Genomic DNA, 13521 nt, shown 5'->3' with positions numbered 1-13521 from the left:
GTCCTTTGCGTGCATTGACTGTTGCTCAAAATTGCTTGCACTATTGTTCCGCTCCCTTCGGGTTTAATAAGCACACAGCTCATTTTGTTCTTTCTTTGCATTTCTCTCTAAATCCCTTTGCCACAGGGATCCGTGATTAATTATTTGACATCCCGCTGGATTGTTCAGAATCGTGTGATCTGTTGCACCACACAAGTCTAGCACCGCACTGGCCTGAAATGTTTTTCCAACTTAACGAGGCTAAGCACTAATGTAAAAAAACAACAGCTCTACCGTATTAAAGCTGCACTGCTGGGCTCTAAACCGACTTTATTTGCCCTCTTAAGTAGGCTATCTGGAAGCTTTTGTGCCAGAGCAGGTGCCTTATCCATTTTTATTTACCTTAGAAATAAACATTTACTATCAAACTTACTAAACTTTACCATGGTAAACAAAGTTTTGGCCAAAATACCATAGTTGCTACAGTTATAGAAATGAAACAAAATGATTCTGAAAGCTTTCAAGGACATCCAATATTAATATGGTTTTACTGGGGGGGGGGGATGGTACATTTTCATTTTCAAGGTGTATCATTTTATACTAAACCAATGTTTTCTTCTCACGTTCTGCTGTTATATGTATTCTGAGGTTCCAGTAATTCACTCCCAGTCTGCCAGCCACCGGGTCTTTTGGCAGTAGATGAACGCGACAGGTCCAGATAGGGTTATGAGAAACAGGTGTGTTTAGACTTAGCCAAGATGGACATACCAGTGGCCCATATTGCTGTTTCTCATTAGAGGTTAGAAAATACTATTTTCAGGGTCACAAGCCCTGAAGAGAGGGGCACTTTTACAAGGACATGGTGCGCTAATGAGAAATGTGAGGGGAATGTGGGCCTACCACATCTTTGTTGCCAATTTATGCTTTGAGGTTGACAAGGCTTTTTTAAAAACCTTGTAATATAGATGCAAAACTCTTTAGACTTTGTCAAAGTTATCAAAACAAAATAAGAACAAAATAAAATGTATGCTATAACACATTTAGCATACACTACAACTTTTACTATGATTTTGTTTTAGAAATGTTACTAGTTTACTATAATATGAAGAGTCCAGATGCAAAAGCCTCTTAAGTGCCATCTGACATTTTCTTCTAGAAGGATAATTTTTTCAGTAATTTCACTTAAATGAAAATTAATAGGTAAATTATTAGTGAAATTATTTAACTTAAATATACGAGCTTGATAAAAAGGATCATTCTAGAAGAAAATTTCAGATGGCACTTAGAGGCTTTTGCATCTGAACTCTTCATATATATATTTATTTTATATAATTATAGTTATTTATACATAGCCTATAAAATGTATTTATATATAACTATTGCGTATGGCTGAATTGGCTGGATTACATGTTGGACGGCCATAACCTTTAAATGCTTTAATTGGATCGTCTCTGGTTCTACTTATAAATAGAAGCCAGGTAAAGATAAACAGCACACCTTCCCTGTTCAGGGAACGGCATCAATCACATTGCTTAGTCAGACATCAGTAGGATTTTTCTGGTGAGTTCCTCTCCTATGATCTTTATAATGTTAGATAGCTTTGTTTATGTATCTCCCATAATGTATGAAATATGAGCATGGTTTATGTATATTAATGATATTATTATTATACTTTCATACTTTAAGTTTCTGAGACGTTTAATTGGTGAGAATTATATGATCATGCAGTGTGTTTTACTGTGGACAGAAATCAAATATGATAAACATAATTTGCCATGTTGATATTGATGATCTAATAACAAAAGCATTAATAATGAATACAAGCAATTAGGCATGCACATTTATTCTAGATAATTTTTGGATGTTAGAATAGCGCTAATTTTATACATACAGTATAAAGTTAGCTGCATGTAAAGTTACCTTTACTTGTTCATCACTTAAGCAGTGATTCTATGGATTTAAAAGCACATCCTATTTTTGACTAATGCAGACACTATTGTGTAACACCCTGCTGATCGAACTGAGGCGTAAATAATGGCAGAAAATTATGTACTGATTGTTTTACCAGCACTCATGACATATGCCATAAAATGTGACAGCTTTACAACATTAGCTTTTGACTTCAACTTGCCAAATGTGGCGGCTCTGTTGTGTTCATTTAAGACAACAGATGGCCATGAGGTAAAGCTGGTGAACCTGTGAACTTCTGGTGGTATTTCAATATGTTTCTTGAATTTTTAACATCGTTTTTTTCTGGATTACCTCTATGGATTATATTTTATAGTGTGAGAATCAGTATAGAGAATGCTTTGCCTTCAATAACACCTCATATATATCTGTTTATAGTCACAAGACTTGTTTGGCTCTATATTAAGTCATAGCACATTCTGTAACGTTTTAAACTGCATAATGTAGGCTATTACATATGCTGCCTCCTTAATCCCTGAAAGAAACTTCTAGATATCAGTTGGCTCTCTTTAAGTGGAAAACATAGATTAGATACAAAGATACTAACACAAACTGACCGCATAGAATAAAGAATGACAGAGATTGACTAGTTACAGAGATGTATTGCCTGAAGGTCATAAAACAGCGAATTTCACCTGAACGGTTTTCTCATAAGGTGTAGCGCCACACAGTGGTGCTTATTGGCATTTTTGGACTTTATGCGTATCTTGGCGTTTCCATCCAATGTTTTTATACGATGCCCATCCCAAAATTCGCTTAAAAATAGGTGGATCCCAGCTAACAATTTTTGGTTCCCAGCACGTTTTTTTTTTAATGTCTGTTTTTGGTTAGCCAGGAAAGTTGTTACATTTCTTTAGTGCCAAAAAACAATGACTTCAACACAATCTATGATTTTTAAAATATGAAATTTATTCACAATCACAGACCTAAAAAAATGAACAAACAAGGATTTGACTAAATAGGATGCATGTAATTCTTAGCTCTGAATTGTACAGCTAGCGGGACATGCTTATTTTGGTCCGTAAACAAAACCTTCTCGATTAACATCATGTTCTCTTCAGTAAGGCTGTCAAATCTACCCGAACACATATATTTACTCTAACATATATTATAAGTAATTATTCAAGATATTGATAAACGGACATTTTTCAATCAGCCATTAAAACATTTGTTTTGTTTTGTGGAAGACAGGTGAAAGCACGTGCTGGAGAAGCGCGTGCATCGTAAAATGAAAATAGAAACAAACCCACGAATTTATAATTGCTGTGCTTTTCACTCTAAGCGTAACATTGGCTTAATATTTTAACTATAAAGTTGGATTTATCTAACGCTTTTCGATTGATCACATTTCAACTATATGAACAACAACCAAAAAAAATTACCATTATGGAACGTTCTGTATAAGTAATTTTGGGGTTATTTAAAAATAACCACCATGCAAATGTTCTGGGAACGTTATGGTTGCAAAAAAAAAAAAAAAAAAAAAACTAAAAAGAATGTTCCTAGAACATTATTATTTGGTTCTCAAAAAAATAACCAAACGGGAACCAAATAGGCCTACTAATGTTCTGTGTTTGCTGGGATGAACACTGATTGTGGAATTAAAAGGTGAGAAAAGTCAAATATGTTTTATTGTGTATTACATATATTACCTTTCAAAAATCACCTGCAACTATTTTATGAAAGTCTAAGAACCACCTAGTGCCCTATAAGAGAAGTAGGCCTATTGATTAATGCCACTTGGAAATAACAATGTTCAGTCCAAAAAATAAAATGTAGGCCTATACTAAAAAAAGCATCATTCGGAAAATTAAATAATTATTTGTTATTTACAGGCATTGTTTTTTCTTTGAGCCTGTCAAAGTTGCCGAAGATGAGGGCGTTGATCTTTTCTCTGGTTTTACTGGCGTCTCTGGGGGTCTTTCATTGTGCCCCTGATACCACCCTTCCTCCGATATCAGCCAACACTCTCAAACGTGAGTGCATCCTATATTGCTAAAGAGATTCATATCATAAATGAATACACTAAAGCCAGGGAACAATCTTATGACATCTAAATGTCCTGAAATATGATGGTCTTTTAGGCCTGTCTCTGGAAGGGGAGAAGCTAGTGGATCAGGAGGTCAGCAAGGCACTGTACGGAATCAAAGAAATGAAGGAGGTGATGGCCAGTAATGAAGAGAAACACGCAAACCTCATGAAGTCTCTCATGCACAGCGGGGAGAAGAAAAAAGTCAGTGAACAATCTTTTTTTAAGAAACTAAAATTAGCCTAATAGTTTTTCTACTGATGTTAAACATAATATTAAATACCTTGTTAAATGGCTTCTGACACCATCAGGGGGCAGCAGAGATTGCACAGGATGTAGAAAAGAAGCTGAATGAAGCCAAGCAGCAGTGCAAAGATTCTCTAAAGTCCTCCTGGGAGGAATGTCGACCATGTCTTGAGCACACCTGTAAGAACTTCTATACCAACAGCTGCCGCCGTGGATTCGCCACCTTCACCAATAAGGTAAAGCATTCTCCTCCACCTTTACCATTTTAATGCCGAGTATAACCCCTGAGAGAGATGGTTAGGTTAACTACTCAGTAGAAATACACAGTAACACCTTATTTTACGGTGTCTTTGTTACACGTTACATGTGCTTGCTATAGTAGTAACAAATAACAATTACATGACGTAACTAACCTTAAACCGGACCCTAATCATAACCCTATAGAACATGTAGTTAATTATTATTACATTATAATGCATAGTTACACTGTCACACGGACACCTTAAAATAAAGTGTAACCAAATACACCATATTTATCTGTGCTTGATTCTCACTACATCCAATCCGTCTACTCATACAAAAGTGGTGGTACAATGCACTGAAAAAAAATGTAGCAAAATAGTAGTGGGATACAATGAAATCATCTTCAGTTTGACTATTTTCCTGTTTTCCACAGCTACAAAACTTCTTCCAAAAACTGAGCTCTCGCTTTGGCCCTCGTGATGCTCGGGATGAGGTAGCGTTGAACCAGAGCGCAGAGAATCCTGACCTGGAGGTGGTGAGAATTGAGGACTCCTTCAGCAACCTCCTCACCAAAGTGGGAACCCTGGTCAATCGTAGTGCAGTGCTGGTCTCCCACTTTCACCATGAGCTGGACCAGGCCCTACGCAGAGCCTTCAGCCCTGAGCTTCAGGAAGACAAAGAGAGTGAGCTGGCTCTCAAGCCTGCCAACAAAGCTCTGGATTCTGCCTTTCTGGAGGGTGTGGGCCTGGACGATGTGCTGGAGTCCTTCTTTGACTTTGGGAGAAATGTGTTGGAGGAGTTTGGGGCTGTAATCACACAAGCCTTCAGTGACATTCATGATGTTGTGGAGAAGACACCGAAGGAGAAAGGTGCTTGAACCTGATACATTTGGGATAAATCAGTCAAGCAAAATTCTGTCATTTACACACACAAGTTTATGTAAAAAAACAGAGCATTAATGTCCGTTGGTGTGAACAGGCCTTAACTCTCTCTACATGTGTCTGTATTTACCCCAGAGAAGAAACTCTTCCCTCAGTTTCTGCAGAACAGGAGACTGTGCAGAGATCTGCGCAGACAGTCCTCAGAGTGCTGGCAGCTGCAGAGCAAGTGTGAGGCCTGTCAGGGAACTTTGTTTACTGGTAAGAGCACATGCTCACATCAATTAGTCAAATGGATAGTTCTCCATATAGAAATCCATGTAACCTGTGTTTACAGCTCTTTAGAAGTGTGAGGAATAGACCACAGTCTTGTTTAAGACATTATTCACTGATAACCGTACTACTAGATCTGAGTCAGTCAGTTGATTTCGAGAACTATGGCAAACCGTTTTAGTTTTTAATGTAATTTTAGCTTTAGTTTTAAATGTAATTTAATTGCATTTTTACTAGTAACAATTAAAATAGAGTTCTTCAGTTAAATAATGGGGCGCTGTTTGTAAAGCGGCTCACGCTGAAAATAACAGCAACATTTTGTCACATTTAGCTTCAAACAATGTTTAAAAAACTGGTATGAATTTTTGACGGTCACTTTTTAGCACATTTACAACAATATTTGTCAACTTAGAGATATTTGAAATAGTTAAATCTAAATATTAAATGTTACACCTAAATGCTAAATCTAAATGTTAAATCTTAATCTAAATGTGAAATCTAAATGTTAAATCTAAATCTAAATCTAAATGTTAAATCTAAATCTAAATGTTAAATCTAAATCTAAATCTAGACTCTAAATGTTTATCATTTATCAAATCTAAATGTGCATATTAGTTAAATATTTAGTTTCACCCGAAACATTTAGATTCAACATTTATATTTAACATTTAGATTCAACATTTAGATTTATATTTAACATTTAGATTTAATATTTAGATTTAACATTTAGATTTAACATTTAGATTTAGATTTAATATTTAGATTTAGATTTAACATTTAGATTTAACATTTAGGTGTAACATTTAATATTTAGATTGAACTATTTCAAATATCTCTAAGTTGACAAATATTGTTGTAAATGTGCTAAAAAGTGACCGTCAAAAATTCATACCAGTTTTTTAAACATCGTTTGAAGCTAAATGTGACAAAATGTTGCTGTTATTTTCAGCGTGAGCCGCTTTACAAACGGCGCCCCATATTAAATTCTTACTAGTAACAGTTATGATTAGAGAGCTCTACAAATGAATTTTTACAAGTCATGTCTCCATTGACTTACATTTATTTTTAATCACGCAAGCTCTACAAATGTTCCACAGTCACTCCAGCACACAATAACATTGTTTATTATAAGTACGTGCTGCAGTTCCTCTGTGCAATATTGTTCCTCTGTGCTATTATTGTTATTATAATTGTGGTGTGGACAAAACCAAACTTTATCGTTCTAGTTATCGTCTTTGGTGAATGATGACAGAATTTCATTTTTGCTTGAACTGTCCCATTAACCCTTACCAGTCATATTGATCATGTCAAATGCTTATTGCGTGCCAGATTGCCCAAATGTAAGAGAGCTCCACGTCGAGTTGGATGAGGCCTCTCAGCTGTTGGAGGCGTCAAAGCAGCAGTATGAGGAGGTGCTGGGAATCGTGCAACGTCATACTGACGACACCATCAGCTGGCTCAGCAACATGGCCTCCGACTTTGGGTGGGTGACTGAGCTCGCCAATAACTCCACCACTCCCGAGAGCATCTTCAGCATTGCCACGGTGAGACACTAACAAAAAAGTAGCATGGTATTACCATTGATTTAGGCATAGTAACATGGTAATACTATGGTATTTTGGACATGTAGCACAATGGTAATTATTCAGTAGGTGAGAAAAAGTGAAATAAACACAGTAGTGGTAGAAAAAAAGTCAGATACTAAATCTGTTGACCCCAAACAACAAGGTGGTGGCACAGACTGAGGAGAGCAGCAACACTCCAGCAGAAGTCACTACAGTGGAAGTGAATATTCTAAACTCCCCCACTCTCACCCTGACCGTTCCTGCGGGTCTCAGGCTGCAGGATCCCGCCTTCATCCAGTATGTGGCACAGGAGGCTCTGGGCGTGTACAAGCAGATGGCCAGGTCAGACACTTTACAATTAAACAATGTCAGAATACTTCACACATTTCACAGGGACAGGTTCATATCTCATAAAGAGAATACTACTCAGTTCAATCACATAAATCATTTCTCAACCAGGGGGAGACAGGATGACTTAAAAGTATTTCAAATTTGAAATTAATAAATAATTAACCCTTTAAAGTCTACTGTATCATATTTGATACATGAATTGCTCAGTCTTCTAAATTGTTAACATGATCCAAACTTTGCTGAAAAATGTTTTGTACTTAAACCTCTACATGTCTTCTGCACTCCAATTGATCGTTCATAGTTTTTTAGCAAGTAAAAAAATATAACAGGCTTTTGACGGATGTTTATTTATCTCAATCATCATTGTACTGTATTGCATTATATGTTTGCCTCCCAAAATTAAAACAACATAGCTTTGATCATAAAACTAATCATTTAAATATCATCTTAGTAAGACATATTATTAAGAAACAGAGTGACAACTGATATTTATATTACAAGCTATTAGAATTGTATCTTATTTTTTGCTATATAAATAACATATGCATCAAATTGCATTTGATTCCTGAATAAAATTAAGGTGTGGAATCCCTAAATTCTCACTATATCATACTATATCACTCAAGAGCGATACAAAAACATACAATATATGCAAACTTAGCTTTTTTTTATTTTCTTTTATATTTTGTTATACATGTTCTAAATGTTCAATAAACTGTTCCATATTTAACAATTAGATGAATAATCAACCCCTTGAATAATTATTGTTTTAATGAAGAACAGAGTTCAGGGGACCTTCAAGTCAAAAAGTATGGCATAAATGATTTTGGCACAAAAACCAGGTTGTTTTTCTGTAGACTATGTAGTGAGTCCAAACGCCTGTTCATACTGGTTCATTCAAAGGACGATAATGATAAAGATAAAGATATAGTTCACTTTAAATTAATCATTCTAAATATAAAAAAGTAGTCCACACCACAAGTATAACAATAACAGCAGAGAGGAACGATACCGTTGGAAGCACTTTCAGAACTTTATTTTTTTTCAGCCGATGAACGATAAGACATTGACAGTCCATCCTGCTTTAAAGAGCTCAAGGCATTTATATCGACAGATGACAAACTGAAGCGCACACCAAGAATAATCAGAATGACTCAAATATAGTTATCGTTCTTGGTGTGAACGGGCCTGCCCTTAATGCTCACATGACTCTGCTCTAACAATGTTTTTTTTCTTTTCTTTTCTTTTTTTTTTAGGCATGAGGATGTGTAATCAAACTAGAAGTCATCAGTTTTCATCCAAGCACTAACCAGGGTACACTGCTAAAGAGTACACAGCTATATATTGTGTGTTTACTTGTATTTTATGCTTTGGGCTATTTAGTTTAAGTTATTGCAAGTATTGCCATTTATTTATGGTGTGATGTGACAGGTTCCAAATAGCTGCAATTGAATCTTGTTTTGTGTTAAATGACTTATACATCAGTTTGTCTGAAATGTACTTATAACATATATATATTTAAATATATCACTGTGTGATTGTAAACAGACATTACTGAATAATCACTGCTTAAAATAATCATTTACTTTTAGTGCAAAACCATTTGCCTAGTTACTTGCATCAATAGGCCTATGTGTGTTCACTTAATACTATAAACGTTTAATTCAATTATCGGGAATGTTTCTATGCAATCCTTCAAGTATTATGAAGTACTACAAAAGTCATACATGATTACCTTTTTTCCTCTCACGTAGAAAAGGGCTTCCATATGTTTCCGTTCAGTCCCAGTTCAAAACGATCCATCTAAAAATGTTCAACTGATAAAACAATTTCACAAATGTCTGAACAAAAACACAAATCATGATTTGCAAATAACCCACATACGCTTAAAATCATTACGTAAAACTTTATTTTTTACTGTACAAATTCTTCAGATTAGTAATCGTAACCATTTTCACAACAATGTCATTAAAACTCTGCAGCGGAGACCATCACCTCATATCAGAGTACTTTCTCTTTTTTGACACGAAGAAACAAAAATCGACAAAAGAGTTTTGCTCAAACTTGCCTGTAGCCCTTGTAAAACAGGAGGCGATGATGGGAAAGATGTTTAGGTGATGTCCAGGATAACGACAGGACACAAAAAAAGTCCCTAGGACAAAGGGCTCACGTACAGGAAGGACAAAAGCAAGGCCTCTCTACATATATGAAAAGCTACACGACAAAGGGGAGAAGAAATCAACAAATTAACCCTCCAAAAGATATCCGTCCGATTCATCTCAAGTGCATTCAATTCCTTGTCACGGATGAAATGAACCCGTTACAGAAAATACAAGACCAAAATCGAACATTAAGACTAAATCTGTAATAGTGGTGCAAAAACTGATGTCTATTTTACCCTCCATTAGACTTGTACCATTTTTCTTTTTAGTGATTTCATCAAACTTTGGTTGGTAAATGTTCTTAATCTGTAGTACCTGAATATTTCACAGTGATCGATGCCTAACCAGGAAATGCAACGACTCCACCAGCAGCAAACATGGTACATCGTGGTGAACGAGTTAAAAAAGGCTTTATGCAATTCTGATTCCTGTTCAAGAAACTTACAAAAGAGTCTAAAACAAATGGATCTGTTTGAAAGAATTTTTTGAGCAAATTCACATTCGTATGTCAGAATGAAGAAACCATGCCTCTCTTGAAATATACTTAAATATTTATGTATGAAATAAACTGTGGAAGATCTATAAATCTCTCTGGTTCATTTATTGGAGTGTACATGAGAGAACAATGAATTTGTACCAAGAGGTTGGCAACACTACAAATGTGTTGGCACGAAAAACGCAAACCTGGCAGTGTCGGTGCTGATGCGTGTAAAAAAGAAACTCAGGCATTGCTGTTGTGATATTAAGACTTGTCAGGTCTCAACAGCAGCGTGAGGAATGATGTTTGGACTGCTCAGGTCTGGTGTTTTGTTAATAAAATGTTTTTCTCCTTAAATTACTGTTGAATAATTCAAGACAAAAATTAGATTTATAATAATGACTTTTTGCTTGAAAATTAGCAGCTGGCTGAAATGGCAATTGGTCGTCAGAAATTATTTAGTGAAGGCTTTTCAATATGAATCATCTCCCAGGATATGAATTCAAGCTCTCATAAAGATTGAAACTGAAATTAAGAGACCTACTAAAAAAATTTAAATCATGATTTGCTATAAAAGTGTTTTAGTGAAAAAATCTGCCCCTGTAATCAATCGTTCGCAAACTTAAGCTCTCATACATTCAGAACGGCTAATGCCCTCATGTCTCTCTCTCTCTCTCTTTTTGTCTTTCTCTAACTTCCACAGTCCCGTCCCAGCAATTAGGTTCAACCGATTCAACCACAGTTATTGGTCACTTTTAATAAACTACTCAAACTACTAAAAAACTAAATAAAAGGGAAAAAGACAAATGAACCACGTTAAAATAAGAAAGACTGATTTTACAATAGGATTTAGTGTTCAGGTGAAAAGAATACAAACAAATAGATAAAAAAAATAAACAAAAAAGCTGATTTTGTGCAACTGTGAACCAGCACAAAGCTCATCGCTTTTTTTTCACAACTCCCTCAGTCTGCAATGCAGGGTATCAGCCCAGCAGAGTTCTGGGAGCATGACGTGGTCCTGCTTCAAACCCCCTCATACACACGTCGCCCTCATCAACTCCACCACACACACATCCTCAGGCAAAGGACAGCCTGATGACAAAAGCCATGCTGTGAAAGGTGTGTTTTATCTGCTAATAGAGTTTTTACACTTGATTCTTGAGTGGGAAAAGAAACAAAAACAACCACATATCTCTGTAAGGACAAGTGTGCAGGGGAGCTGTTGGGAGGAAGTGCCACAATGGGTTTGAGAACCGTCCTGGTGGCTTATTAGCACGTGGTGGTGAGTCTCTGGGTCCCGTAGAGGGTCTCTACAGGTTGTCTCCGGGCTGGTACTGTGGCTCAGTGGCGGTAAAGTAGTCCTCCAGGAAGGACTGGATGTACTCGAAGGTGGGCCGCTCATCTGGCTCTTTCTTCCAACAGAGCCGCATCATTTCGTGTAGCGACTCCGGGCAGCCCTGAGGACACGGCATCCTGTAGCCCCGCTCCACCTGCTCCAACACTTCTCGGTTCACCATGCCTGAAAAACAGTTGATACAGAGTCAGTTTGTCCAACCGCCCACTGTTCAGCATCCAGACCGCCTCAGACAGGATATGAGGGGTGTGTAATTACTGCAGACACTTCGCTTGGAACCCACAGAGGACAGGAGTGTTGAGGACAGACAAGTCTGGTGCTACGTAAGAGGAAAGGATGTGTAAAGCAGTAGATTGCCTGTGTTCAAGAGCTCTCTCACGGGAAAGAGACTTTTCCTGGGCCGCATATGTAGAGTGACCTTTCGGGAGCTCAGCCCATTTTCATTTACGCTTGCTTACATAATGACTCACGCAACAATAAGGCTTACGAATGCTAACTCAAATCAATAAATCTTATATTAAGTGGAAAGTTAAAAAGCTGCTGGATTTCCTGAAATGCTAAAGACTATTAAGGTTGTCATATTACAGATCATAAACTTTCTCCATTACTTCAGTATTTACACTACTAAACATTTGTAATCACTATGAAATTGTTTTTAAATCAAACTGATTAGTTTAATCACATTGAATCAAACTACTTATTTACCTACTACAATAAAGACCATTTTCAAATGCCATATTTTCCTAGTCTGGCTATAACCGGACCAAGCTCAAACTTTTAAGATTGAACATTAGTCTGGGGAGTCTGCCATGTATTTTCTACTGCACAAGAGGCGTGATAAACGGGCATAGTTCAAATGACTCAATTGGATAGTCCTTCAACCAATCAGACCAACGATCCAGGTGACGTACTTTGCAGAGCAACGCAAAAACTCCAGGCAGGAAATGTGTCACCAAACGTGTTGATCAGCGGTTTACAGAGGCAGCAGTGGAATCGAGCGATTCTTGCAGGTTATGCAAAAAAAAACATGAAAATTTGTGGTATTTACACCCAGTCGAGCGATTTGTTTGCGCAAAAAGAAGCCACAGAGCATCATCGAGAGGTTAAAAGGAATTGGAATTTTAGCAGACTGGAGTACTGGCTGCTGAAAGTGGAACTATGCAAATCACATAAATCAGATTTTGAAATACAGAAAATTGTTGCAAACAGTAATTAAAAAATTGGGGGTTGGAAATATTAAAACGTTATTTTCTGTGATTAATCTTTGCTATTTAAACATTAAAAATAATTAAAGCAGCATGAGTTTTTACCCTACACCCTCTTGCTAGTGTTATTTATAAATTATAAATAAAAGCAGTCTGATAAGTTGCAGTTTAACTATAATATTTACAGGCTGTAATTATTCACTGCATTCTCAGAAATTGTATCAGTACTGGTATCACTGGCCATTAAACAAATATTTAAAATACTGTGTGTGGTTAATATGGAGATTCAATGCAAAAATAAATTCATGATAAATTTGAATGTTAGGAACGATTAAAGCACAATAAATTACAGAAAACTGTAATCAATTAGGTTTTTCGGCAGTCCTATGAATAATCATAAATAATAATATTAACGTTGTTTTTAATAATTAGAAAGCTGCATTGGTGAACAGAATAATCTGTTCAAAAAGCAAAAATGTGATTCTAGACAATACGGAATAAGGATCTCAATTACTGGGGTTCAAAACTAGAAACCTTTGGCAACCAGCCCAGATCTTTAACCACTATGCCAAACTTCCCCGCACTTGAACAAAGTTGTTGCATTAATCCAGCCTTATCTAGCGCTCTGCATGGAAGCAGATGTCCATCAATAATGGACCGACTCTAATAGTGTACGACTGAATGATTGATGAAAGCCTAACTGGGTTTGTGATGTGCAGCATCAGTGAGATGCTTTAGGTAAGCACTACAAATGACAGACTAGGCCGTGTGAGGGACAAGTGCAGAGAGG

General features: G+C 36.5%; 2 protein-coding genes across 2 annotated transcripts in view; one reads left to right on the top strand and one right to left on the bottom strand.

Annotated features, from left to right (window-relative positions):
• Positions 1-3983: 3983 nt before the first annotated feature.
• On the top strand, positions 3984-9290 carry clul1 (clusterin-like 1 (retinal)). Its single transcript, XM_082172322.1, has 7 exons — positions 3984-4180; positions 4288-4458; positions 4899-5334; positions 5482-5604; positions 6946-7160; positions 7345-7523; positions 8789-9290. The coding sequence occupies exons 1-7, from the start codon at positions 4100-4102 to the stop codon at positions 8802-8804; spliced, it is 1221 nt and encodes a 406-aa protein (XP_082028448.1). The 5' UTR covers positions 3984-4099; the 3' UTR covers positions 8805-9290.
• A 133-nt stretch (positions 9291-9423) lies between these two features.
• Positions 9424-13521, bottom strand: part of yes1 (YES proto-oncogene 1, Src family tyrosine kinase) — a 30508-nt gene continuing 26410 nt past the window's right edge. Inside the window, exon 12 of the mRNA XM_082172321.1 lies at positions 9424-11691. Coding sequence (XP_082028447.1) covers positions 11483-11691 — 209 coding nt within the window. The 3' untranslated portion in view covers positions 9424-11482. The remainder of the gene's footprint in view (positions 11692-13521) is intronic.

This window comes from Leuciscus leuciscus (genome assembly GCF_965113295.1).
Source record: "Leuciscus leuciscus genome assembly, chromosome: 6".
Taxonomy (NCBI): Eukaryota; Metazoa; Chordata; class Actinopteri; order Cypriniformes; family Leuciscidae; genus Leuciscus; species Leuciscus leuciscus.
This window is presented reverse-complemented; position numbering and strand designations above follow the sequence as displayed.

Coding starts and splice junctions, on each gene's coding strand:
- clul1 (XM_082172322.1), top strand. CDS start 4,100: ATGAAGGAGGTGATGGCCAGTAATGAAGAGAAACACGCAAACCTCATG. Junction 4,181..4,287: donor ACAGCGGGGAGAAGAAAAAA/GTCAGTGAACAA, acceptor TGACACCATCAG/GGGGCAGCAGAGATTGCACA. Junction 5,605..6,945: donor TCAGGGAACTTTGTTTACTG/GTAAGAGCACAT, acceptor ATTGCGTGCCAG/ATTGCCCAAATGTAAGAGAG.